Source organism: Solanum stenotomum, chromosome 5, assembly GCF_019186545.1.
Source record: "Solanum stenotomum isolate F172 chromosome 5, ASM1918654v1, whole genome shotgun sequence".
NCBI classification, from domain to species: Eukaryota; Viridiplantae; Streptophyta; class Magnoliopsida; order Solanales; family Solanaceae; genus Solanum; species Solanum stenotomum.
The window spans coordinates 2,273,698-2,301,388 of NC_064286.1; the positions used below are offsets into that span (position 1 = coordinate 2,273,698).

Sequence of the window (27,691 nt, forward strand, 5' to 3'; positions counted from 1 at the left end):
TCAAGTTTATGGCGATATTTAAGGAGAAGACACAAAATGGTATGTTTACTATATATGTTTGAATTAATTTATTTTTTTTTGGATGGTTAGAAATGGAGTTATGACTAATGCTCTAGAGGAATTTTTATTTTTTTTTGCTAATTTTTAGGAGGAAATAGAAAAGAAAAGAAAAGAAAAGAAAATGTGTTATAGGTAAGGGTGATGTTTGGTTCGATTTTATTAAATTTTGATTTGATTTTTTAATTTTGGAAAAGTGTGTATCGAATATTAAACTAATTTAATTTGATGTTTTTTAAAATGATTTGTCGATGCAAATGAGAAATAAACAAATAGGAATATTAGATATCATCATATACTAATTAAGATGTAATTGATGATAATTCAAATAGGAAATAGAAAAAAATAAAATAATACTTCAATTCATATGAATTTTTAATCATTATCTTCAAAAAGGGGAAAATAAAGATAAAAAAAGCTCCAAATTTAAAATGGGAAAATAGTACATAATGGCAAACTATTAATTTAAAATAAATAAAATAGCTACAGTTTCATTTATTTCCATTGAGGAGCAAATCTCTCGGTCAGTTTGCTATTAATAGGTTTTTCTCCTTCACCCGATCTCAATACAAGTCTCTACTAGCTAAATTGTTTCTTTTCCAATTTCAAGCCCTTCGGTATTGCGGAGCTGCCGCTATGATTCTCGCGGAGATTTCTAGAAATATAGCTTCCCGGTTCATTTCTGAAGGAAAAAGTCGCGATCTTTTTGATTGAAATCGGATTAGATATACACTTTAACACCCATGTCGTTGTGAATCAACATTTTACATATTCCTAATATATACTTATATACAAATTAAAGCTTTATACAAATATACAATTGACAAACCTAAAATAATAGATGTATACATATACCTATTATATATAGAATCATACATCTAAACTAAGGACGAACCTACTCTGTATAAATATACAAATTGGAAAAAATAGTCAACAATTTCATATACTTATACAACTCACAATAACACTCTATAAACTACATTGGATTCTATTTTTCATTTATATACATATTCCCAATATACACTTATATAAAAGATTATATACACAAATTAAAGCTTTATACAAATAAAAATATTCCCCTGCCCAGTTCTCTTTTGCCTTTCTCTCTTTCTTGTTTTATACAACAGAATTGTATAGATTGCGTTTCTGTTTGTATAAAGCGCGAGAAAATTGTATATACACATGCACATACATATATATTCGTCATATACACTTATAATTATACAATAAAAATATACCCCTGCCAGTTTTATGTTTGTATAATGTATAATTTATGTTTGTATAAAGCGAAAGAAAGAGCGATTTTTGATATACAAATATTTTTGTCAACGATTTATACAAACGAGAGGCTAACAACAATTTATACAAATGACCTGCCAATGAAATTATACAAATCTGAAGAGGAGCCAACGAATTATACAATTACTGCTTTTTGTATATATGTATAGCGAAATAGACATAGATTTCAATTGTATATGTATAACGAATTATACATATATATGTTTGCTATGGAGCGCAATTATGTAAGTTTTGCTATAGTATACAATNATAAAAATATACCCCTGCCAGTTTTATGTTTGTATAATGTATAATTTATGTTTGTATAAAGCGAAAGAAAGAGCGATTTTTGATATACAAATATTTTTGTCAACGATTTATACAAACGAGAGGCTAACAACAATTTATACAAATGGCTTGCCAACGAAATTATACAAATCTGAAGAGGAGCCAACGAATTATACAATTGCTTCTTTTTGTATATATGTATAGCGAAATAGACATAGCTTTAATTGTATATGTATAGCGAATTATACATATATATGTTTGCTATGGAGCGCAATTATGCAAACTTTGCTATAACATACAATTATGATTTTTTTTGTTTGCTATATATGAAAGTTGCTCATTTCAAATTGAATCAAACCAGACCAAACCAATCAACAAAATATAAACATACTATATACCTCTAGCTATATGTACCCTTATCTTGAACATCCACGGGTTAAGTGTTCAAAATCTACCAATTTTCTTTTTGACATATACATATGGACTCCTGATGTCTATGTCTTCCAATTCTGGATACGTGTAAGTAGACGCTTAAATTTAAGATTGAATAAATAGACACATTTGTCCTATGCAGCATTCTATATGACATTTTTGTGTCCGATGTGTATTATGTCACATATGACTTGTATGTCTAGTTGTTCAATTTTATATGAATATAAATGACTACTTGTGCACGTCAATGACATAGATGTCAGTTGAAGTCAAATTACTTTGGCTATTAAAAAAAAATCATTTATAGTAACGTATTATGCCAATCACTTTATTGCACTAAGTTGTGGTCCACAAAATTCTTTTATGTCTTGTGTTGAAAAATATTAGATATTAATAAACTCATCACATCAATCTAAATCGACAAAAGTTGACAACATTAAAATCAATAAATTTATAAAATTTCGATACCATCCCACGTACATATATGTCGAGTAGGATAATCAAGGGGTAAAACATTTTCTGTCAAGAAATTTTTCATTTCGATATTTCAGAACTCAAATATAAGACTTTTTGTTAATGATGGAAAGATTCAAAAATCATCATCCATATAAAACCTCATACATTTCATTTAATTACACCTAATTTCAAACACCGTATATATGTCTGAAGTTGATAATTGTGCAAAAAAAATATATTCATATTTACGCTAAATCAAATTTTAAATCAAATAATTGATAAACTAATTGAATTATATTAATTAATTTCTTAATTTAAATAAGAAATTTAGACCCGAGTTTTTATTATTTTCGACCCGCCAGTTCCTCTTTCACCTCACGTCCATTTAACCGGATTATCGTATCGGAAATTGCTTCTCTGCGTCTCTTTCTCCGGTGACCGCCGGCGATCTCCTTCTCAGGTAGGTTTCGGCCTCCCTCTCCCACTCAACTATCCTTTTTTGGATTTTTCAATTAGGCATAAACCCTAATCCAATTTTATAATCCTGTATAATTTGTTGAATACGGATTGTTAAGCTTTGTGGTTGTGATTTTAACAAGTTAATTTGATCAATTATGCCTCATTTCCAACTACTTTTGAGTTTTTTCTGTATGAATCATCTGCTTATATGATTCTAATTTTGAATAGATTACATTTATTTAAGCTATTAGCCTGTGGCAAATGATTTGTCGCAAATCTGTTTCTTTAGCTGGCCTCGGACTGGTTATGTCTTGTGAAACTTACTTTGATGGAGTTCAGTTTCTAATCGTTTTAAATTTAGAGGTTTCAATCATGTGAAGTCAACTTTTGTGAAAAGAGGCCAGATATCCAAATCACTCTATCCTAATTGTTTAATGTAGCACCCGAGAGTCGCGAGTGTGACCTAGTGGTTAGTGAAGTGGGTTGAGCACCATGAGGTCTCAAGTTTAGTTTCAGATAGAGGTAAAATACTAGGTGATTTCTTTCCATTTGTTTCCAGTTTTGGTAGACAGAGTTACGTGGTAGCTGATGTGTTGGTGGAAGGTGGCATGTATCCCGTGGAATTAGTTGAGGTGCGTGCGTGCTGGTCCATACACCACAATTATCAAAAAAATAATAGTTTATTGTTGATGTTTTCTGGGATACATTAAGGAATTTGCAATTCAGTTACAGTGCTTTCTGTCTGTCTATGTATAGAAACTGAAATTTTAGTTCTTGAACTTCCTTGTGATTTTGACAAGTTAATTTGCTCAATTATGCCTCAATTCTAACTAGTTGAGTTTGGATATATGAATGATCTGCTTACATTCCACTCTTCAAGCCTATGTGGTCTCAAATTCAAATAGCCATCAACCTATGGCGACCCTCTTCCTTTATCCGGCCTCGGACTGGATATGCCTTGTGAAACTTCTTTTGATGGAGTTCGATTTCTAATCGATTAAAAATTCAATCATGTTTAGTCAGCTGATCTGAATGACCGTCTATATCCAAATCACTCTATCCTAATTGTATAATGTCAAAGTTTTTCTGGTCTACGTTGAGGAATTTGCTTAATTGTGTTTAAAGGTTTTTTCGTAGCTCACTTATCATGCCGACTCTAACTTGTTTGGGATTGAGGCATAGTATTTGTACTTATCATACCTTGTGTATTGATCTATCAGACAGGATACTGCACTGAGTATTGAAAAATGGAGGACATGTTGGTAGTGGTTCTCTCGATGCTTCTGGCTCTACTATTAGTTCCGCTTTATCTGTGGAAGCGCCGACAAAATTCTCAGTCTTCCAGAGAACATGAAGATGAACCTCAGGTTGATATGCTTTTCCTTTTGGTCTATGGTTTCTTGCAGCTTGTTTTCTGTTACAAACGTGGTGAGGTAAGAGGATTATCCTTGAAAGTTCTCCGGTACAAGGTGACAGGAGTATGGGATTGATTCTTTAACCCTCCTAACTAGAGAGTGATCTGCAAGTGGGTATCACACCATCATTAGGGTTTGAGAAGATTATGAATTGATGTTAGCATTAAAGTTTTGGTATAACCATAATAATTAGTAGTCCTTGGCCCATTTTATATAACAATATGTGACTGGATATGATGAGCTTAAGATGTTAATATGAAACTAATTTTATATTAATGACAAGGAAAGAAAATGTCAGAGTAATGGTTATAAGTAGTTTGATAAAGTTAAGTTTGAATAGTTTAATGATTTGAGTTCTTAAAGGTGTGAAAATTGTATAGAAATGTAATATGCTGAATATCTTGGGATGTCCTGGAATGTGGAAAGAGTATTTTATAAATCGGGACTGAGGGAGGGAGTGCAAGACATTAGCATGTTCGTTTACTCTTAGTCTTATTACCGACGCGATGGATTGCTATTTGAAAATACTTTCAATACAAAAAGAGCTCCTTCCGGCTTTAATATACTCACTATGGTGACATTAATGGAGGGACTTGTAAAAAGTGCCGCAATGTTGTTTAATCGTCATTGTATTTGGAGAAATAAGAAATTAACCAAAAAAAAGAAGAAACTAACTCATATTCAAATTTAGCAAAAACTGAAACTTTTATTGGCTAAATATCAGGTTGAGCAGAGGGACACTGTAGTAAGAGCCACTGGAACGCGTCGAATGCGTCGAAGACCAGCTTCTTCAGCTGCTAGCACATCTTCAGCTTCAGCCACTATAGATGGTATTCTTTCCTTCATTTCTTGCTCTGTTGTAACTGTTTGTCTAATTTTCTTCTGGTAATGTCTAATTATTTTTTTCTTTCCATATCTGTATAGCTTATTTATTTTTGAAATTCAAAAGACAATATCACTTTTTCCATGATTTTCCCCTGTAATTTTCTGGTTCAACTTTCAAGTTGGAGGTAAAAAGAAATAGGCCACTGTTTCTCACCTTGATCCCCTGCTTCAAAGTTCAAAGTAGAATGTGCAAGATAAAACTACAGGAGGAGTCTCCTTCCATTCATTCAAAATGAGCTTAATTAGCTGTGGCTTATTGAATCGGCTATAACTTTGTTTCTTTATGTTCATCCTCATTGTGACAACTTCATTTGTAAAGTTATTGCATCAAACGAGAAGTGAAGGGTTAACATTCGTGGACAAAATCATGCTTATTGTTATGTTTCTTGGTACAGAGATGTATTTTTGAGTTTAGGTGGCCTAGCTCTTCTTGGTTATTATCTCCAAACTGCTTTCCCTGCTTTAGGTGCACTAGATTGAGTTGATGATTTACAATGACTGTATCATGTTTATATATTTTTTCAAATATGTGCAGAACCGGTTGACAGTGATGATGAAGAGCCTGGAGATGGATATTATACTGCAAAATCATCAAGGAAAAAGGAAAAGAAGCGTCAAGAGCGGGAAGCACAAAGACAGGTATCTCAGACTTTAAAGCATTTGCCTTATAAGAGTACAGGCATTTGCAACAAGTCCTCTCAAATGATAGAAATAGAAAGAGTACAAGCTTTTCCAACATAAGACACAACATTTTATGTACTCAAGTTTGTCAGTTAGGTCCTTGACGCAACTAAGAAGATTAGGAAAAAATTATAGATAGTTTAACAATTACTAAGATAGAAATGGAACAGTAGTATACTTTGAAGAGAATTAATAATATGGAACTGAATCTGCTTAGTGTGCAAATTTTCAATTCTTACCTGGTTGCTTCCCGTCACTTTGTGGTTGGGGTAATTTATCTCACATCTTGAGGGTGCAAAGCTAAACAGTGGCACGATTTAACACATTTTGCAGTGTGTTAATAATGGGATTCACCATAGAATTAAGTCTCCCTTCAAGAGTCACGAATACCATCTTCATGACCTTAAGTTATACCGCACATGACTTGTCTTTTAGATTTAGAATTGGATATAAGTAAGGCTGTGCGAACAACACTATTATTTTTTCTAGGAAATGTGCATTTCTATCGCATAATGCAACTTTTAGAAATTGAAAAAAATCAGGGTTGATCATAATCCTTCTCGTTGTCTATATAGACTGAAGAAGCTGCTCGGGAATCAAAACAGACAAAGCAAAGCCACTATGATGATATCAGGAGGAGGAAGGAGGAGGAGCGTGAAGCTCAAGAGCGTGCACTGGTAAATATCTGTCTGCGTGGAATCACTTTATGTGTTGCAGAATTCTTATGAGAGAACTGGAATAATTTGTGTAGGAAGAAGAAGCCAAGGCTCGGCAGGCCAAAGAGGAAGAAGCTGCTGCATTAGAGTTTGAAAAATGGAAAGGTGAAATTTCAGTTGATGCTGAGGGAACAACTGAAAACGAAGTTCAAGATGGAAGCCAGGGTCTACTTTTTGATTTTGTGGAATACATTAAGGTAAATTCAATTCATGCTAGTTAACTAATGACACACCAAAGATTCATATGCTATATCTACATTTTTCCTCTTTCTTTTTCTTTTTCTTTTTCTTTTCGGTTATGGTTGTGGTGACTGCTGAGATCTTCTCTTTCTTGATACGTACATTTTCCTCTAACAGTACTAATTCTAAAAAAAAAAACATTTTCCTCTAATTCGCACTAGAATTATTAACATTCATTTAAACGTACTTAAGCTTGTACAATAAAATTATGGTCAGAAGATATTCAAGATTTGGTGAAATATATTGACATGAGTAGGTCAAATCTTTTCATATGCAGAAACACAAATGTGTGCCATTGGAGGATCTTGCGGCAGAATTCAAGTTAAGGACTCAGGTAATCACATTTTTTCTGTTACCCATTTCTGGATGTTGGTCACCATATCACTTTTTTTAATCGTGTCGAATAGTGCTCAGCATTTTTGGTTCTCTAAAAAGGAAGCTAGTTCTTTTGCTGTAGTGAATTGTTGAGTAAAGTTGCTCATCTTCCTACACTTAAAACAGGGTATATAGGATATGTTTGGAATGGAAAATATTTTCCAATTTTCCCATGGTTGGTTGTAGAAAAATAAGTTTCTTAAAAATGAGGAAAATGACTTCTATTTTAGAAGTAAGGAGCACAAGTTCCATAAGCGACGCTTCACATTGATTGTCTCCTCCCCACCCTCTCCCCTTCCACCCCACACCTTTACCCCCAGCCCCACCTCTCGTAGTGTTTACCTAGATTATACGTAAATGCTTTTGAAACAGTATTGTTCATTTGCTTACTGAACAGCATAAAATAAGTAATAAAACCACTTATATAATTCTAGGAAAACATTTTCCCCCATACCAACACACCCGTAATGTTCTCACGATAAGCTATCCATTATTCTTGAATCACCCTCTCATTGCCCGTTACTGTTTACTTCTTAAAATGCAGGAGTGTATCAATCGTATCAGCTCACTTGAAGAAATGGGTATCTCCTTACCTTCTCTTAAAATTTCGATCAAATTTTACTTTCTTGAAGCCATGAATTCTTGTTCTTTCCACGTTGACTGAACGATAGAATATTTCGATGTGCTTTTGATCAGGGAGACTTTCTGGTGTTATGGATGATAGAGGGAAATACATATACATCTCACTAGAAGAAATGAGAGCTGTGGCCGACTATATTAGACGTGAAGGTAGGGTGAGTATCTCACACTTAGCTAGCAAGTCTAATCAATTCATTGATTTGGAACCAAAGGTTGAGTTAGTTGAGGATATAGGCAGCATCGAGGAGGAGAAAGTTGTTGCTTGAGCTTAATGAACTTGTTGTATGATTAATTTTATGGAAAATCAAAGGTTAATAGACATGCTTTACCCTAATTTACATGTATTTCCATCACCTTCCGTTTCTAGGGGTGTTTATCGATCAGTTCGATATTTTTGATTTTGTTTTTTAAAAATGTTATACCAATGTCATACAGAAAGATTTTGTTTTTCAAAAATGTTATTCCCATGCCATACAGAAATAAATTCGATATGGCTAAAAAAAAAGATCTCTTTGGGTTATCGCAGTTCGATGTTCTCTGGTATACTCTTTGAACTCTTGAGGGTTAAAAAGGTCAAGAATATACCGAAATTATCTTCTTTTGTTGAGTTTCAAACCAGAACTATTAGGCGTGTGAATTTCTATTTAAATTATCATTACCTATTGATCACTTTTCCTACTTGATATATCAGCATTAGTCAAGTAGGAGAAATGAACAACGAATGGATGAGTTAAATTGCGATAAATATTTGGTAATAATTAAATAGAAAACTCACACACCTAATAAGTCAATATGGAACCCTAAAAATCAAAATAAAGGTGGACATTTTTCGAATTCTAAGGGCATTTGCCATGAAGATACCGGACATCTCTTTTTCCAAACGTTTTTGGTTTACGAAAATAGAATTCGCATTTAAGTAATTGGTGTATGTTAGTTCATGATTTTTGATAGACTGCTTTCGATATATAAACAGGTCTGGTAAAAAAAAGGTTATAAGGCTACGATGTCGGTACGTTCATGCTTGCTACTTATGCTAAAAGAAGCATAAGAAAAAAAAGAAGCTAAAACCATACAACCTAAAAGAAAATCAAACATACACAAAATGCTAAGCAACAACTGAAAGATAATAAAGCACAAAGTTCTATTTGCACACACAACGATTGTTCCGGAAAATATAACATCATCCAAAGCTACTATGCTGCGTGACTATAAATCAAACCAGCAGAAAGCTAACACTAGTAAGTCAGTTTTTCTTTTTTCTTTGAGATGGATAAATCACTAGTAAACTTTATTATAACTTTACTTGGAATAGCATTTTCTGCACTGACACGACAAATATAAGAACTGCACGATGATTGATGAAGGGAATTAGAAACCATGAATTTTGATGTATTCTTTCTTCACGATTCCAGCCTGTTTCCAAATGTTAAAAAGACAGAGATAATTAGCAACGATCAAAACATATTTTCCAGTATCAGCCGTGGATGCAAGGATAATGTATTTAGCACAACTATGGTAGAGCATATACTAATATGAACACAAGTGAGAGTGAGTTATTGATGCAAAGAACAATCACCTGGACAAGAAATGTAGAAACGTTCTTCCTCTGATCACCCTGGAGTTGAATAACCTGTCAAAGTCCAATCACAAGTATATATGTTAATACACAACACTTAAAGTCGGTATAATGTTGTAACACATTGATTGATAGACAGAAATCAATCTCGCCAATACGAACCTGCCCTAGTTCTGGATCCTGGACAACAGTACCATTGCAGCAAAACTCTTTCTTAAGGTCCTTTAGTATTTTATTGTAGCTGAATTCTTTCTTCAATCCTTGCACAGTTGTCAGGCTTTTCCGACCATTTCTTTGTTGTATGCGAATGTGTACATAATCTTTTGTCCCAGCTCCAGAATTATCAGCATTTGCCTCAGCAAAGGGATCTAATGAAGACATCAAAACAAGGACAAATGAATCATTTACGAATCATAATTGGAAAAACCCACCCACCCACAACCAAAACTAGCAAGATAATTTATTTATTTTGCTTCATTTGCATCTAATCCAACAACCACCACTATTCCAAAGCAAGTTGACACGGCTATATAGTTCACAATAGCCATGTCACTCCATTTGAACTAAAAATTGTCACTTCCAAAATTTTTAAAGTAATCTTACAAAAAATACAATACCAATTCAACCGAGAATTAATAATACATCAGACAAGTGGCATACCAAAAGCAGCGGGAACTTGGAGGTCGAGATCAGACATGAAACTTTGCTGAGAAAAAGACAACCTTGCTCAAATCACCAAACTTGGATGCTCAGATCTAGGGTAGAAGAGAAGGCTTCATCAATTATACAAACAGAAATCATAAGCAAACTTCCCCACAAAGAAGGGCATATGAAAGAGATGGCATCAAGTAAGATTGCAGGACAGAGACAACAATATATCAGGCATGAAAAAACCACATCAAACAACTAAAATAAGGCCAACAAAACAACCAAAACAAAAGATCTGCTAAGCTCTATATTGTGATGCCAAAATATCGACAAGAAAACAGTTCTTCAAAGAAAATCTGATCTTTCAAAGCATGATGACAACAGCAAATCAGCGGCGTTAAAATAACCAACTATACACAAAAAAATGAAGACCCCCAGGATGTATCTTTTGCTTTAAAATTGAAAACAACTAGACAAAGATAATAGTTCCTCAAATAAACGTTTCATAATAAATGAAGCAATGAAAACAGGCTGAATACGCACTTAAAAGAATGTAAACTTGATCAGATATGCCCTCCGTTGATAGTTTAGCTCACATATGCCTTTATTGCTCAATAGTTGGTCCAAACATGCAATTGATTAAATGATTAATAAGCAGAAAAGCCTAAACATGCCCTTAAAGTATGTGAAATTGAACTGATATGCCCTTCGTTAAGATTACAAACACTAGGCTAAATACAAATCGAATTGTTAAATAAAATTCCCAAAAAGATAGCAATTTCAATTAAAAAGTCAGATTCTCTATTAATTTAGGGGATCCAAAGATAATCAAGATTAACACACACTAAGCTAAAGCCATAGAAATCAAATCACTAATAAAATTCCCCAAACAAGAAGTCAATTTTCAAATAAAAATCAGATTTACATTACATCTAAAATTTAACGAACACTAAACTAAATCTATTAAAATCATATCACTGCTAAATGAAAATTCCCAAACAGAATACTACAAAAACAGTTAATTTAGCAGATCATCAAAAATACAGACACATATGTTTGCTAAGATCAAAATTCCCAAAAACAAACCATCTTTCAAACACAAATTCAGTTTTTTTTTTTATATACAGTTTAATTTAGCACATCCAAAGTCTACCCTTTAGAAATCGAATCACTGTTGATCAAAATTACCCAAAAAATACATAAAAATCAGATTTTTATCACATGTAAAGACTATAAATTAATTTTTTTAAGCAGATCTAAGGATTATCAAGATTAACAAACAATTTGCAATTAGAAATTACCTGAAAAATTAGGGTTTTGAGAGAGACCCTTTACAGATTCGGATAAGTCTCGAGCAAAATAGAGAGAAGTAAATTACAGGGAAAATTAATAGGCCTTTCGGGTTTTGGGCTTATGTCGGTTGAGGACTTGGGCCTCATTTATATTCAATTGGGCCTTACTCACCCATAATTATCCCTATTCTTTTCCAAAAACCCCTTTGAGCAACTTTCACATATAACAAACATAAAAATCAAATTTGTATGCTATAACTATAATTTGTATAATTGCGCTCCATAGCAAACTTATCAGATTGTATAACTCGTTGGCTCCTCTTCAGATTTGTATAATTTCGCTGACAGCCAGTTATATAAAACGTTGTCAGCCTTTCGTTTGTATAAATCGTTGGCAGCCTCTCAATTCAATTTTATGTGTTTGTATATCTGCATAAAATTTGAATTTGTATACAATTGAATCAAAATAAAACGTTTGTATATCAAATCTCTCTCTCTTGCTTTATACAAACATACTTTATACATTGTATTTTGTATAATCTGTGTTTGTATAAAGCGAGAAAGAAATAAAGACAAAAGAGAACTAGACAGGAGAATATTTGTATTGTATAATTATAAGTGTATAGGACGAAGATATATGTATTTGCATGTGTATATACAATTTTCTCTCGCTTTATACAAACAAAAACGTAATTTATACATTTATGTTTGTATAAGCGAGAGAGGCGAGGGAGAGATTGGCGAGCGAGATCTGGGAGAGTGGAGAGCGAGATCTGGGAGAGAGGGGAACGGAAATATATGTATATATACAATTTTCTCTTGCTCTATACAAACACAAACACATTTTATACATTTGCGTTTGTATAAAAGCGAGAGAGGCGAGGGAGAGACTGCCGAGAGTGGCGAGCGAGATTCACCCGGGAGAGGCGAAATAGCAACAGTTTGCTACGGGGTACAATTAAATCAAACAGTGGTTATGACATTCAATTTGAATTAATAGTTTGTTATTATATACAATTTTTTCCTAAAATATAAGGATAACAAACACATCATCAACGTCTCGATACATCGCGTTTCGATATATTATCTTTGTTGATACAAGATATATGTCTTGATACATTGTTCAACGTCATGTTACATCGTGTCCAGATACATTACTATAGTTGATACAATACATATAAGTCCATAGACATCGCATAAGAGTGATGTATCTGAAAATAGGAGAGAGAGTGATGAAAATAGAGATTTCTATAAAAAATTTAAATGGTAGGAAATTTTAGAGACTACAATAAAATAAATTGTGTATTTAGGTAAAAAAAATAATTATTTATATACGGAGTGAGGACGTTGAGTCGGGGGCATAGGCGGACCGACGTTGAACAATGTGAACGCTCGTGAACTTGTTAATTTCGAAAAAAAAGTTATAATTATATCTTGAGCAATTATGATTTATTTAATTGAAAAAGGTCGGAATGTCTTTAAATTATGTGAAATTGAAGAAAAATATTTCCAGTCAATAGTTTAGTCTAAGCCGTCAATAGTTTGGTCAAAAAATGTTCTTGTTATTCCTTTAAGTCAAACAATGAAAAATCTCGTCGAGTGTTCAATGAAAAATCTAGATTTTATTTAACGATGAAAAAATGCTTGTAGTCCTTGTGTATTAAAAGTTGCATTCAATTTTTGTATGCTAAAGTTGGCATAAGTGAGTCAAAACTTTTAACATATGACATAAATAAGTTTTTTCTTTTAAGTTTGATGACAAATATAAATTCTTTTCTAATACATTATCTTTGTTGATAAAAGAAATGTCATGATAATCTGAAATGCATATTTGCATTTAGGAATAACGTATTAGTTAATAATATTTCACATTAATTATTCTTTTAATAATATTACAAAACTTACCATTTTTAGGAAGATAAATAAATCTTTTCCTAATCAACTAGGTTTAGGTTACGGATTATTCTTTTTCTAAAAAAATATTATATTTCATACTTATACCTATAAAAATAATTTTTAGAAACTTACCATTTTTCGGAAGATAAACAAATACTTTCCTAATCAACTAGGTTTAGGTTACGGATGCCTATAAATAGATACCCTCCATTTGTTTCTATTATGCAAAAAAATATTTTCGTAAGTTCTAAGTACGTTCTTTGTTTACTCATATTAGTTAGTGATCTTGTTATTAGCAAAAAAAAGAACTTTTTTTTACTCATATTAGTTAGTGATCTTGTTATTAGCAAAAAAAATGGCGATATATTATGTCCAAAATGCCAATAATTGGCAGTACGTGACTAATGTTCACCATGTCAGACAAATAGATGCCCCTAGGTACATTAGTTGGTCATTTCCTCCTTTCGGATATATTAAGATCAACGTAGATGGAAGTTTTATGCCAAATTCAGGATTAGCGGGATATGGAGGCATTGCAAGAGACGATAGGGGTAGGTGGCTAGGAGGATTCATGGGGCGATTAGGTGTGGTAACAAAGTCGTGCCTCACAGCAGAATTGTGGGCCATACACGGCGGACTGATCGTGGCGAAGAACTTCAACTTGATGAACGTCATCATCGAGACTGACTCAAAGGAAGCATTGATGTTGATGATTAAGAGAGAAGCCGTCAACAATCACCCCGACTACGACGTGATAAAAGAGTGTCGGCATCTCATGTTAGAGCTTGGAGTCTCCATAATGCATACTCTAAGGCAAGGAAACAATTGTGCGGATCACCTGGCGAAACTGGGAAGGATGCAACAAGATGAAGACCTAGTAATACTACATCGTCCCCCACATTCCATGCACCAACTTATTCTCGCGGACATGGCTCACGTTGCATACCCTAGGTACCCAAAACATGTACGATAGTTTTAGTATATATAGCACAAAAGAAAAAAAATATGAAATCGTATGTAAACATTTGTTAATGTTACCAAGAATATAATGAAATGTATTTTTGTTAATTATAATGTGGGAAGATGATGTTATGAATATAATTTTGGTGGTTTGTTAATGAATGGACTATCACTGTTTAGACACTCGTAATAAGTTGATAGTTGTCATGGTAAAAGCTATTTTATTCAATTACATTCGATTTCAATTTGTTTGTATTGCTTTCCTTTTCTATCTAAAAAAGAATGCATTTTTCCTTTTTTGGCAATTGTTCAATTATTACTTTCCACGTGATAGGTCATTTTAGCACATTCTACATATCAGTGTTATCAAAGGCGAAAAGTGCAAAACAACTCTATCCATTGGGGTTTTAAGCCCAAAGCGCAAATAAAGTGTAGGCTTTTAATAAATAAAAAAGCGGCGCAAAGGGAGAAAAAAAATCCAAATCTATATGTTTAGTCCATTATAAACATGAATAACAAATATATGAACAAAGAAATTGAAAAAAGATTTAAGATAAAGAGAAATATCAATTGGTAAGTGTCACCTCTTTAGCAGAGGCTCATTGACAAGGAAAAATATGCCTTAGAACCTTGATGACGACACTGAATCACACCGTGTTGAGCCTCTCTTTAGGGCTTAAGCGCATTTTGATCACTCCTTTGATAATACGTCCACACATCTTTAGTTTAAGACCACAAGATTCAAAAGTCTTTTTTACTTTCTTAAACTCCATGTCAAGTTAAAACCAGACAAACAAAGTGAAACAACGGATATATGGATGAATTAACAGATTTTAAATTTTACCCAATGTGTATATAACACCAAGTTGACTCACTTGGTGTTTGGTGATGACTTGATGTTAAATCAATAGCTAGACTGATGGAAACAATTAGGTACTTTAGCAAGGTCACAGGATTGGTAGCAAACATAGGATAAATCCAACATTTTTAACATCAAAATGTTGACATTATTATTCACTAAAAGAGAAACATGAAAGTTTATGATCTGTTGGGAAACATCACAAGATCACAAATGGAAACAAACTAGTTCATGAACAAAACACTGCTGCAAACTGACCAAAGACACAGGCACTACCATTGACAACACACCCCTCTAAAAACCACCACGGAGACGGAGGACAAGGTGCAAAGTAGACTCCTTTTGGATGTTGTAGTCAGCCAAAGTCCTACCATCTTCGAGCTGCTTCCCTGCAAAGATCAGCCTCTGCTGATCTGGTGGGATTCCCTCCTTGTCCTGAATCTTTGCCTTAACGTTGTCAATAGTATCAGAACTCTCCACCTCCAAAGTGATGGTTTTCCCAGTCAAGGTCTTCACAAAAATCTGCATACCTCCCCTGAGCCTCAACACAAGATGAAGGGTCGATTCCTTCTGAATATTGTAATCGGCCAGTGTCCTTCCATCTTCCAACTGCTTACCAGCAAAAATCAACCTTTGCTGGTCTGGAGGGATGCCCTCTTTGTCCTGAATCTTGGCCTTAACATTGTCAATGGTGTCAGAGCTTTCCACCTCGAGAGTAATAGTCTTGCCAGTCAAGGTTTTGACAAAGATTTGCATCCCACCGCGAAGACGGAGGACCAAGTGAAGGGTGGATTCCTTCTGGATGTTGTAATCAGCAAGGGTACGACCGTCCTCAAGCTGCTTTCCGGCAAAGATCAACCTCTGCTGGTCTGGTGGGATACCCTCTTTGTCCTGAATCTTGGCCTTAACATTGTCGATTGTGTCGGAGCTCTCAACCTCAAGTGTAATAGTCTTGCCAGTCAAGGTTTTGACAAAGATCTGCATTCCACCACGGAGACGGAGGACCAAGTGAAGAGTTGACTCCTTCTGGATATTGTAATCAGCAAGGGTCCGGCCATCCTCAAGCTGCTTTCCAGCAAAGATCAACCTTTGCTGGTCTGGGGGAATGCCTTCCTTGTCCTGGATCTTGGCTTTAACGTTGTCAATGGTGTCGGAGCTTTCAACCTCAAGGGTAATTGTCTTTCCAGTGAGGGTTTTAACAAATATCTGCATCCCACCGCGAAGACGGAGCACCAAGTGAAGAGTGGACTCCTTCTGGATATTGTAATCAGCGAGAGTACGGCCATCTTCAAGCTGTTTTCCGGCAAAGATCAGTCTCTGCTGGTCTGGAGGGATGCCCTCCTTGTCCTGGATCTTAGCCTTAACGTTGTCAATGGTGTCTGAACTTTCCACCTCAAGGGTGATGGTCTTTCCTGTGAGGGTTTTCACGAAGATCTGCATCTGCATGATACAAAATTTAACCAAAATTAGCACACAAACTCAAACTGCGGATAAAGATTTGAGTTTTTTAAAACATAATTGAAAGGTTTTTCAGATCCTAAACACAAACCAACACACAGACAGCACAAAATACAGAAAATAAAACAAAGAAGCAGCTACCACACAACCAAAATAAGCACACAAATTTGTCTTTCTGCATACACAAAGCTAATAAACGAAAGCAGGATTTTGTGTTTTTGAGTTGAACGACCTTTCTAATTATAAACACAGAGCCAGATAGCACAAAAGACAGAAAATTCAACTTGTGAGTATAAAAAAAGTACTGGAACAAAATCAAGATTGAATTTTTAAAACCTTTCTGATTTTAAACCCACAAAACAGATAGAATAAATCATAAAACTAAATGAAGAAACATTCATACAACCAAATTAGGAAGACAAATCCAACACAGCATATATAACAGGCAAGATAGCCCGATACACAAAGTATCCCATGCTGAGCAGGATCCGGTCTGGGAAAGGGACGCACCCAATTAGGGTTATGCAAGCATTAACAACTGCTTCCACATCTCAAACATGTGACCCACAGGTCAACACGGAGACAACTTTACCCAAGCCATATACAAAAAGCTATAAAACAAAATCAAGATTGAGTTTTTATAATATATTTAGAAGGTTTTTTGAAATCATAAACACAAATCCAATAGTATTAAGCACAAAAATCAATTTGGTACATATACAAAACACTGAAACATAATCAAGATTGAGTTTTTATAATAGATTTAGAAGGTTTTTCAGATCATAAACACAGATTTAATAGAATTAAGCACAAAAATCAACTTGGTACATACACCAAACACTGAAACATAATCAAGATTAAGTTTTTAACTTTCTGATTCTAAACACCAGAATCAACAAAACAGATAACAGAAAATATATAAAATTCAACTAGTTTCACATACAAAGCATTGAAACAGAATCAAGATCAAGTTTTAAACTTTCAGATCATAAACACCACACCCAAATAAAAAAATAGCATAAATCACAGAAAAATCAAACCAAGAACATTAAGAAAAAGGAAAACTATAATACCTTAGTTTTTTTTTTCGCGTGAAGAATCTGAGGAGATTGAGAAATCAAAGGATGAATGCTATTGGGTTACACAAAGGGGCTCCTTTTATAGGTTCTAATGGCCAACTTGAGAAGAAATTGCATAATATAGTAACCTATAATAGGATGACACGTGTCATATTGAGTTTTGTATCCAATCATTTGAACCTAAATTTACCTCTTTTTTGTCCTTTTCTTTGATAAGTGGAGAACAATTAGGTGCAACTTCCTATATAATTATCAATCCAAAAACTTGAAGAGCATGACTTTCTTGTTGTTTAATTTGGGGTTGAAATTTACTTATTCCATTAATTTAACTTTAGGTGATATTGCACTTCTTCTATTTTGGGTGTAACAAGTTTTACCGGCAATATTCATAAGTCGTTAATTTAACCGTTCCTTAGAGATAGCGTCGAGAAATACCATGCATGATAGATCCATCCTTTCTATGAGTCTAACCCCACTAACTAATACACTTTGCTTTATTGAATTTATTGCTAAAATATTGACTTCTGAAGAGACATTGTTCGTACCTTCTTAGCTTAGGTTTCCAACCAAACAACATGGCCTTGTCTTCCCTGTGACTAACCAAAGTTAAGCACTTGAAAAGTGTGCTAAGAAAGGTTGCTTCTATTATTGATTGAGCACTCAATCCTAGGAAGTAGTTTTATATCAAAATGAGTCGAGCATTCATGACTTAAAAAAATATATCTGGATTCGCCATGGGAAATAGGTTGCTCCTTTTCATGAGTATTGGCTACATAAGTATAAAAAAAGATGAATTTCTTACCTACTATCCGCGCCTCTGCTTGTGAAGTTGTGATGAAGTTCAGGGTTAGAGATATTGATGTTGTTAGGTTGACAGGAACCAAAGTCTCTCATCAAAATTCATCAAATTATGAAGTAATGGAAGAACCCTTTCTATGCTACGCTCCCAATAAAAAGCCTGTTGAAAAACAAGAAAAGTCAGTTGTATAATTAAGATGGTAAAACAGAAGCTTGTAACTCAAGGCTATCATCATCTAGTTGAAGAACACAAGTGGAGTAAATAGAATAAGCCAAGCCAGAATCATGATATCCTAGTGTTTCGCGCTTGTGAAGCCATAATCAACTTACCCATCAGGCCAACAGAGCTAAGAAAACAGACAGAAGAATAGCCGACCATATATGGTTGTCCTCGTTCTTCAATAATGAACGGCTGTTTTGATATATAGTTAAACTGATGGATCTTAACTTGCATCAATATGTCTAAGAGCTTAAGATCAAAGTTATATCACTGATTGAAAAGATCAGACAATTCAGGACCAAAAATTTAAGCATTGTTACAAAGAAATTAAGCTACAAAAGAAGATAGCTTCTGTTCCAGTAAGAAGAAATTAAGCTGAATCACAGCAGAAAGTTCTCTTCTGTTTCAGTAAGAAGATAGTATTATAGACATCCAATAGAAAATTAGTGTAATCAAAATGTTATATTTTCCTCTATATAAAACTGAACTTCAACAAAGTAAGAAAAGGCAAGTATGAGAGATCATCAACACAAGAGCTTAAAAGACAAAACTTTGATATCGTAAGTCTTCTCATACATTGCAAAAAAAGGAAAAGTTCCAATGCCAAACATAATTAAACAGGCTAGTTCATTATTATTCCCAATAAAAACATGAGAGTTCACGAGTCTTTAGGGACACATACAAGTAAACAGACTAGTTCATGAACGAAACATAGCAACAAACAGACCCAAGACACCAACAGCAACAGACTCCATCAAAAACCACCACGGAGTCGGAGGACAAGGTGCAAAGTAGACTCCTTCTGGATGTTGTAATCCGCAAGGGTCCGGCCATCCTCAAGCTGCTTTCCAGCGAAAGATCAATCCCTGCTGGTCTGGGGGAATGCCTTCCTTATCCTGGATCTTGGCCTTAACATTGTCAATGGTATGGAGCTTTCAACTTCAAGGGTGATCGTCTTTCCAGTCAAAGTCTTCACGGAAATCTGCATTCCACCATGAAGAGGGAGCACCAAGGTGAGAGTGGACCCGTTTTTGATGTTGTACCCAAAGAGGGGATGACCATCTTCAAGCTGCTTGCCTTCAAAGATCAACCTCTGCTTGTCTGGGGGAATGCCTTCCTTTTCCTGGATCTTAGCCTTTACATTGTCAATGGTGTCGCTGACGTCCACATCGAGATCGCAATTTTTTCAAAACAAAATAAGTCATAAGGTATTTCAGATCATAAACACAGACACAACACAACAACACAGAGAACACAAATTACATAAAATTTGAGGGAGGAGCAGCAGATATTCATTAATGAGCACACAAAATTCAACTTGGTGCATAAACAAAAACATTAAAACAAAATCAAGATTGAGTTTTTACAAATAGAAATAGAAGGTTCTTCATATCCTAAACACAACACATATCCAACAGAAACACACGGCAAAAAATACAAGTGTAATCCCACAAGTAGAGGCTAGGGAGGACAGGGTGTTCGCAAAATCTCCTATAGAAACTCAGCTCAACAACAACAACATATCCATTGAAATCAACTAAGTGTGGAGGTAGAGACGCAGTTTTCAGAAGACCCTCGGCTCAAGTGCATCAATCCAAGTAAAAAGAAGAAAACACTGAAGAAGCATAGGCGTTCAATAAGAAAAATCAGTGTGGAAGTCTACAAGAAAGAAACAATAACATCAAAATAGTATAAACTCAGCACACACAAACACAAGATACAGAAAATAAAACGAAGCAACAGTTATCATACAACAAAAGTAATGCATACAGAAGGTTGAAACAAAGTCCAGATTGAATTTTTAGATCAGAATTAAATGGTTTCTCAGCTCATAAACACAGAACCAATGAAACAAACAGCACAAAATACAGAAAAATTAAAATAATAAGAAGAAAATCTATAATACCTTGAGAGGTTTCTTTGAAGAATCTGAGGAGATGAGAGATCAATGGATGAATGCTATGGGGTTACAGAGAGGCCCCTTTATATGTGCTAATATATAATTAACAAATATAACATGAAGAATATTCAAATCCAACAAACGTGGTTGACATAATTTCAATCTGCTCTATATATTTTCCATTAGGTGTTCGAGTATGGAAGCTTGACTAATTTGAATTCGTGTTCATTAGGGTATGGTACTTATATTGGAGTCAATTAATCCAGATTCGCATTTCGGGAGAAGTGTTCCCTATCAAAAAAATTCATACTTTAAGATTTGAAATCTAGATAAGGGAGAAGCAACCCCATCAGTTTACTTAATAAAATAAATAAACTGAATTTAAGGACACAAAATTTTCAAACTGAAAAATCAATATAAGGACACAATAGTTTTGAACTGAAAAATTTAACTTGAATGGATAAGAAGAAGAACTAACATTTGACTACCAAATGATGCACTGCAGCGGATGAGGTTGTTCATCCCTTAATTATAACTAAGGTCTCGATTTTCGAGTTTTGTGTGTTGTGTATGGAAAAATTCTTGGCAGGGAGTATTTCCAGGAGTGGGGCTTACCAGTGAGATTTCGAATTAGTTGGGCTCAAACCGTTCACCGAATGAAGAAAAACACACAATCTAAACTACCTTTTTCATATTACAGCTAAATCGCAAACGAGGTATTGATTTCGAGCCTTGTGTTGGGAAAATTCTTAGTAGAAACCGTTTCTCACGAATGATCTCTATACTTTTTGAATCCAAATTAGCCGGGCTCCTATGTAACTTAAACTATCATTTTTTTCCCTCCCTTTTCACCCTTCTTGAGCCATGACATTTATGAAATGTGGATATCAATTGGTTTTAGGGGTTGGTAGATCTGGATCCTTGATTAATTTATTTAACAGATCTGAATCCGCGATGCAATGTGCTCATACATTCACGCGTTGTGCTCTTACCAGTAGACTAAAGCATATGGGATTTACCCTCGAAAATCGCTCAATTATCAAAAAGAAAAGAAATGCACAAATCAACACAGAATTAAAAAAAAAAAACATGACCAGATCATCTCACAGTTACCAAGAGTTGCAATTGTTGAACGTGTTTCTTTCTTTATACATATGTTATTTCCTATCAGATCATCATCACCATGTGTTTAATATGTTACAAATTTATAATGGAAGAAGTCCTGTTTGTTGTAAGATTACTGAAGGAAAGATTGGTCATAAATATGGATTTTATTGTTTTCTTCAAATTTCATATGTGAATATAGCGAAAGCAAAGAGACGATGAAACTAAAGCTTTGATGGACTTAGGTACCGGGAAGATCAACTAAAGAGAAGCTAAGTTTTTTTTATATTGCTTGTGGTCAGGAACCCGAAACTAACACCATCCAATTCATGTTGTTCCGTTGGTTGTGGCCAGGAAGCTTGTCTGGACACGTGAGACTGAAGTGTCTGGACATGACCTTGAATTCAATAGCTCAACAAGGGGTGCAAATTTCATGCATCGATGTGTCTTGTATTGGTCTAGGGAAGAACCTAAGTTAACACATTAGTCCATGAGCTTGTCAAAAGTCCCAGTTTCCAGTCTTCCCAATTGTTTATAGTTTGTTACAGTAGTGTTGTTGTTGCTAGCTCTATTATCTTTGGTATGTACCAGTACTATTATGAGTTGGCTTATAAGATGACCTTCTGATGGCCAGAAGACAATGCCAACGACAACAATATACCGAGTATAGTTTGATGAATGGGGTTTGAAGAGAGTGGTGTATATGACACTGTGAACACTGAGCATTTACTCATGGACCAAAAGTAAAAAGGCTATTACCAGCAAATCCAGAACATAAGAACAAACTAGGCATAACACAAGTGGAGCATATACAAATAGAAGACGCCAAGTTATTTATTTTCTAAGAAAGAGATCATATTGATTGATGACTCTTTCAATCCAGCGAAATAGAAGGCTTTGGCATGTATAATATAAGGAGTACCTAAGATTCATAGTGAACATCGATGGGTGTTCCTCTTGCCCTGAATCATGGTATCCCAGAGTTTCAAGCTTATGAAGCCAGAATCAACTTACAAGATGCACCTTCAGGCCAACAGAGAGAAGAGTAGGCAACCATAGCAGCATAGTATTCCTCATTCTTAGAGTGGGCTGATTTTATGCAAGTTAAAATGGAGGATCTTAACATTGCATCATAAAAAAAAAGATCAGTATTCAGGGGATTTCAAGAAGAATGCAGTTGCAAAGACGACTGCGCAATTGCAGATATCGTTGGACAGAACAAATTCTCTGTCCAGTAATCACCAACTGCACAATTGCAGATGTCAATTATGCAGAACACACAGAGATATCTAAGAGCTTAATATCAAAGTTCGAGATATATACTTCTCACTGATTGCAAAAGATAAGATAATTCAGGGCCAAAATCTCCCCTTCTCATATGTTGATGGAATTAGGAAAGAATTTGCAACTGGTTGTAAGTTCCAACATTAAAAGCTTAAACTGAATGTAAGTTCAACAAAGGCCAAATCAGGTTAAACCGGCAAAGTATCCAATCTTACGAAGGGATTACATAATAAGAGTTGGGTGTACAAAGAAATTAAGCTACAAGAGAGATGATGACTGATCTAATTTTTCTCACATGATACACAAGTAGAGAGATCTCTTTCTGTCCCAGAAACAAGATATAGTAGACAATCCAACAGGATAGCAGTGTAATAAAAAGGTTTACTATGTTTGACAACACAGAGAATGTCAGATATATAAACTGAACTTCAAACGAAGTAAGAAAAGAGAAATATGCCACAACATTAAAGATCACCAACAACACAACAGCTTAAAAGACCAAACTTTGAGATTATACTATTCTTCTCTGAGATTGCAAAAAGAAAAAGACTCAATACCAAACATAAATAACCAGACTAGTTCCTTATTATTCACTATAAGAAAAACATGAGACTTCGCAAGTCTTCTCGACTCTCTTGGGACACATCACAAGGTCACAAGTAAACAGAATAGTTCATGAACGAAACACAGCAACAAACAGACCCAAGACACCAACAGCAATAGACCCCTTCAAAAACCACCACGGAGACGGAGGACAAGGTGCAGAGTAGACTCTTTTTGGATGTTGTAGTCCGCCAGAGTCCTTCCATCTTCAAGCTGCTTCCCTGCAAAGATCAGCCTCTGCTGGTCCGGTGGGATTCCCTCCTTGTCCTGAATCTTAGCCTTCACATTGTCAATGGTATCAGAACTNGATGTTGTAGTCCGCCAAAGTCCTACCATCTTCGAGCTGCTTCCCTGCAAAGATCAGCCTCTGCTGGTCCGGTGGGATTCCCTCCTTGTCCTGAATCTTGGCCTTAACGTTGTCAATAGTATCAGAGCTCTCCACCTCCAAAGTGATGGTTTTCCCAGTCAAGGTCTTCACAAAAATCTGCATACCTCCCCTGAGTCTCAACACAAGATGAAGGGTCGATTCCTTCTGAATATTGTAATCGGCTAATGTCCTTCCATCTTCCAACTGCTTGCCAGCAAAAATCAACCTTTGCTGATCTGGTGGGATACCCTCTTTGTCCTGAATCTTTGCCTTAACGTTGTCAATGGTGTCGGAGCTTTCCACCTCAAGGGTAATAGTCTTGCCAGTCAAGGTCTTCACGAAGATTTGCATCCCACCGCGAAGACGAAGGACCAAGTGAAGGGTGGACTCCTTCTGGATGTTGTAATCAGCAAGGGTACGGCCATCCTCAAGCTGCTTTCCGGCAAAGATCAACCTCTGCTGGTCTGGTGGAATACCTTCTTTGTCCTGAATTTTGGCCTTAACATTGTCAATGGTGTCAGAACTTTCCACCTCAAGGGTAATAGTCTTGCCAGTCAAGGTCTTCACAAAGATTTGCATCCCACCGCGAAGACGAAGGACCAAGTGAAGGGTTGACTCCTTCTGGATGTTGTAATCAGCAAGGGTCCGGCCATCCTCAAGCTGCTTGCCGGCAAAGATCAGCCTTTGCTGGTCTGGGGGAATGCCTTCCTTGTCCTGGATCTTAGCCTTAACATTGTCAATGGTGTCGGAGCTTTCAACCTCAAGGGTGATGGTCTTTCCTGTCAAAGTCTTCACGAAAATTTGCATTCCACCACGAAGACGGAGCACCAAGTGAAGAGTGGACTCTTTTTGAATGTTGTAATCAGCGAGGGTCCGGCCGTCTTCAAGTTGCTTGCCGGCAAAGATCAGCCTTTGCTGGTCTGGGGGGATGCCTTCCTTGTCCTGGATCTTAGCCTTAACATTGTCAATGGTGTCTGAGCTTTCCACCTCGAGGGTGATTGTCTTTCCAGTGAGGGTTTTGACAAAGATCTGCATCCCACCACGAAGACGGAGCACCAAGTGGAGAGTTGACTCCTTCTGAATATTGTAATCGGCTAGAGTACGGCCGTCTTCAAGTTGCTTGCCTGCAAAGATCAGCCTCTGCTGGTCCGGGGGAATACCTTCCTTGTCCTGGATCTTGGCTTTAACGTTGTCAATGGTGTCTGAGCTTTCCACCTCAAGGGTGATAGTCTTTCCGGTGAGGGTTTTGACAAAGATCTGCATCTGTACACAAAATTAAGCACATATACTCAAATAGGCACAGACACGAAGCTACAAAATGAGAGGACAGATTTGAGTTTCTGAAAATAGAATTAACAGATATTTCAGGTCACAAACCAAAACCTAACAGAACACAGCACAAAATATAGAAAATAAAATGAATCAACAGCCACTATCACAGGACTCAGCCAATTGTCTTGATTGTCGATTATCATTGAAAAATAGGAATCCAGGTTATCAAAAGCTTTCCGTATTTCTAAAACGGAATGGAGTCAATCATCCACTTTTGGTATCTTATTGGAACAAAATGGTGATATTTTTCACCCATTGATCAATAATTCCAATTTTTGAAAAGTATCATAATCATCATCCAATAAGAAGGCTTCCAATTTTTTCAAAACAAAATAATTAACAGGCTTTAGATCATAAACACAGACCAAACAGCACAAATAACAGAAATTTAAAGGGATAAGCAGCAGTTATTTTAATGTAATGAGAACACAAAATTCAATTTCGTGCATAAACAAAAACATTGAAACCAAACTCAAGATTGGGTTTTTACAAATAGAAATAGGAAGGTTCTTCATATCCTAACCAAAGATCCAACAGAAACACACAGGCAAAAAATACAAATCCCACAAGTGGAGTCTGGAGAGGGTGCATGCTATTTCAACAACAAACTTACCTCACACAAACAAAAAAAAAATTAGAAAATAAAACGAAGCAGCACCTATCATACAACCAAAATAACACATACAGAAGTTGAAATAAACTCAAGATCGACTTTTTAGATCATAATTAAATGGTTTTTCAGCTCATAAACACATGAGCATTAAAACAAATAGCACAAAATACTGAACATTGAAACAAAATCAAGATCCAATTTTTTAAAATCACAATTAATGTTTTTCAGCTCTCACATGAGCAATAAAACAAATAGCACAAAATACAGAACATCGAAACAAAATTAAAATCCAATCTTTTTATATCAGAATTAAAAGGTTTTTTCTCACCTCATAAATACAGAAAATTAAGGCACACACAAGGTTGAAACAAAAAATCAAGATTGAATTTGTAGAACAGAATTAAAAGCCCTTTCTAATTCTAAACCAAACCCAAACACGACAAATAGCACAAATTACAGAAAACTAAGCATACAGAATATTGAAACAAAATCAAGATCCAATTTTTTTAGATACCCAATAAACCAAATAGCACAAAATACAGAAAATTAAAGCATACAGAACACTCAAACAACATAAAGATTGAATTTTTAAAACAGAATCAAACACCCTTTCTTATTCTAAACACAGACACAGTAAAACAAATAGCACAAAATATAGAAAAATTAAACAAAAAAACTAAAAGAAGGAAAACTATAATACCTTGAGAGGTTTTTTTTGAGGAATCTGAGGAGATGAGAAATCAATGAATGAATTAGGGTTACAGAGACCCTCCTTTTATAGGTGTTAATGGCCAATTTGAGAAGAAATTGCCTATTGAAGTAACCTATAATAGTATGACACGTGTCCCTTTCTTTGATCGGTGGAGAAAAACTAGGTGCCGTTTGGATGGCAACTTCCTATATAATAATCCAACAAGAAAAATATTCAAATCCAACTAAGGTAGTTGAGACATAATTATCAATCTATTTTATTTTATTTTTATTTTTCAATGGATGATCGAATATTGGAGTCTGACTAATTTAAATTTCTATCGCGTAGGATCTATTCAGGTGTGATATTCGATTATTCGTTAGAATTCGACTAATTCAAATTATGCTAGGAAGTTTTTCATACTTAATTGTGACGTGAGTTATGAAAAGGGCAACTTAATTTGTTTGATGGTTAATCAAAATAATTATTCTACCAATAGTAAATCAATCGAATGACCAGAAGTTTGAATCACACAACTCGATTTTAGGATACAATATCTCTTAAGGTATAAACTTAAAAAATTAAACTTTACGATACTAAAGTCAAAATTTTAAAATTTGAATTGAATAGATTGAACTTAATTGCATGGTCTTCTAAAGTTTTGAACTGAAAAATTTAACTTAAATTGATAAGAAGAAGCAACATTTGACCACTAAATGATGTCGTGCAGTAGACAAGACTCTTATTCGCTTAATCACAAATCTCGATTTTGAGCCTAACGTGTTGTGTATGAAAAAACTCTTGATAGGTGACATTTCCCATGAATGAGCTTTATACATCACAAATACAAATTAATTGAACTCTAACACGAGTATCATTCACGGTAAGAAAAACCAAATACCAAAATATCTATATTACTTGCCTTTGTGTTGAGGAGTTTGCTTGCTGAGTATCGTTTTGTTTGGTACACACCTTTGCTTCTACATTTGTGTAGGTTACAAGCTCGAATCTTTGTGATACCCCTCTCTTCTCTTCATGTTTGAGGCTTCCTGTGGAGATTAGTGAGGTAGTTGTTGTCATCTTAGCCGAC

The 27,691-nt window shown here is 35.0% G+C and overlaps 2 protein-coding genes and 1 pseudogene across 3 annotated transcripts; 1 reads left to right on the top strand and 2 right to left on the bottom strand.

Moving 5' to 3' along the window:
- Positions 1-2,833: 2,833 nt before the first annotated feature.
- Positions 2,834-8,265, top strand: LOC125865939 (DDRGK domain-containing protein 1). The gene is made up of 9 exons (XM_049546205.1): positions 2,834-2,971; positions 4,191-4,337; positions 5,110-5,215; positions 5,806-5,909; positions 6,527-6,628; positions 6,703-6,864; positions 7,185-7,241; positions 7,827-7,863; positions 7,979-8,265. The coding sequence occupies exons 2-9, from the start codon at positions 4,218-4,220 to the stop codon at positions 8,185-8,187; spliced, it is 897 nt and encodes a 298-aa protein (XP_049402162.1). The 5' UTR covers positions 2,834-2,971; positions 4,191-4,217; the 3' UTR covers positions 8,188-8,265.
- Positions 8,266-9,038: 773 nt separating this feature from the next.
- LOC125865972 (protein translation factor SUI1 homolog) lies at positions 9,039-11,548 on the bottom strand. Its single transcript, XM_049546248.1, has 5 exons — positions 11,447-11,548; positions 10,158-10,252; positions 9,660-9,865; positions 9,498-9,551; positions 9,039-9,334 (listed from the first exon to the last, which is right to left on the bottom strand). Exons 2-5 carry the CDS (start codon positions 10,192-10,194, stop codon positions 9,290-9,292), a joined length of 342 nt encoding a protein of 113 aa, XP_049402205.1. The 5' UTR covers positions 10,195-10,252; positions 11,447-11,548; the 3' UTR covers positions 9,039-9,289.
- A 3,729-nt stretch (positions 11,549-15,277) lies between these two features.
- On the bottom strand, positions 15,278-26,714 carry LOC125865923 (uncharacterized; annotated as a pseudogene). The gene is made up of 4 exons (XR_007446424.1): positions 26,611-26,714; positions 23,736-25,228; positions 19,648-19,895; positions 15,278-16,544 (listed from the first exon to the last, which is right to left on the bottom strand). The product of XR_007446424.1 is annotated as an uncharacterized LOC125865923 (transcript).
- Positions 26,715-27,691: the final 977 nt, after the last annotated feature.

What these genes read in the sequence shown, in the direction of transcription:
- LOC125865972 (XM_049546248.1), bottom strand. Translation starts at nt 10,194, where the DNA reads ATGTCTGATCTCGACCTCCAAGTTCCCGCTGCTTTTG. An exon ending in AGGATCCAGAACTAGGGCAG is followed by an intron (nt 9,552 to 9,659) that starts GTTCGTATTGGC and finishes GGACTTTGACAG; the next exon opens with GTTATTCAACTCCAGGGTGA. An exon ending in TTTCTACATTTCTTGTCCAG is followed by an intron (nt 9,335 to 9,497) that starts GTGATTGTTCTT and finishes ATTTGGAAACAG; the next exon opens with GCTGGAATCGTGAAGAAAGA.
- LOC125865939 (XM_049546205.1), top strand. Translation starts at nt 4,218, where the DNA reads ATGGAGGACATGTTGGTAGTGGTTCTCTCGATGCTTCTGGCTCTACTA. An exon ending in AGCTTCAGCCACTATAGATG is followed by an intron (nt 5,216 to 5,805) that starts GTATTCTTTCCT and finishes AAATATGTGCAG; the next exon opens with AACCGGTTGACAGTGATGAT. An exon ending in ATTTTGTGGAATACATTAAG is followed by an intron (nt 6,865 to 7,184) that starts GTAAATTCAATT and finishes TTTCATATGCAG; the next exon opens with AAACACAAATGTGTGCCATT.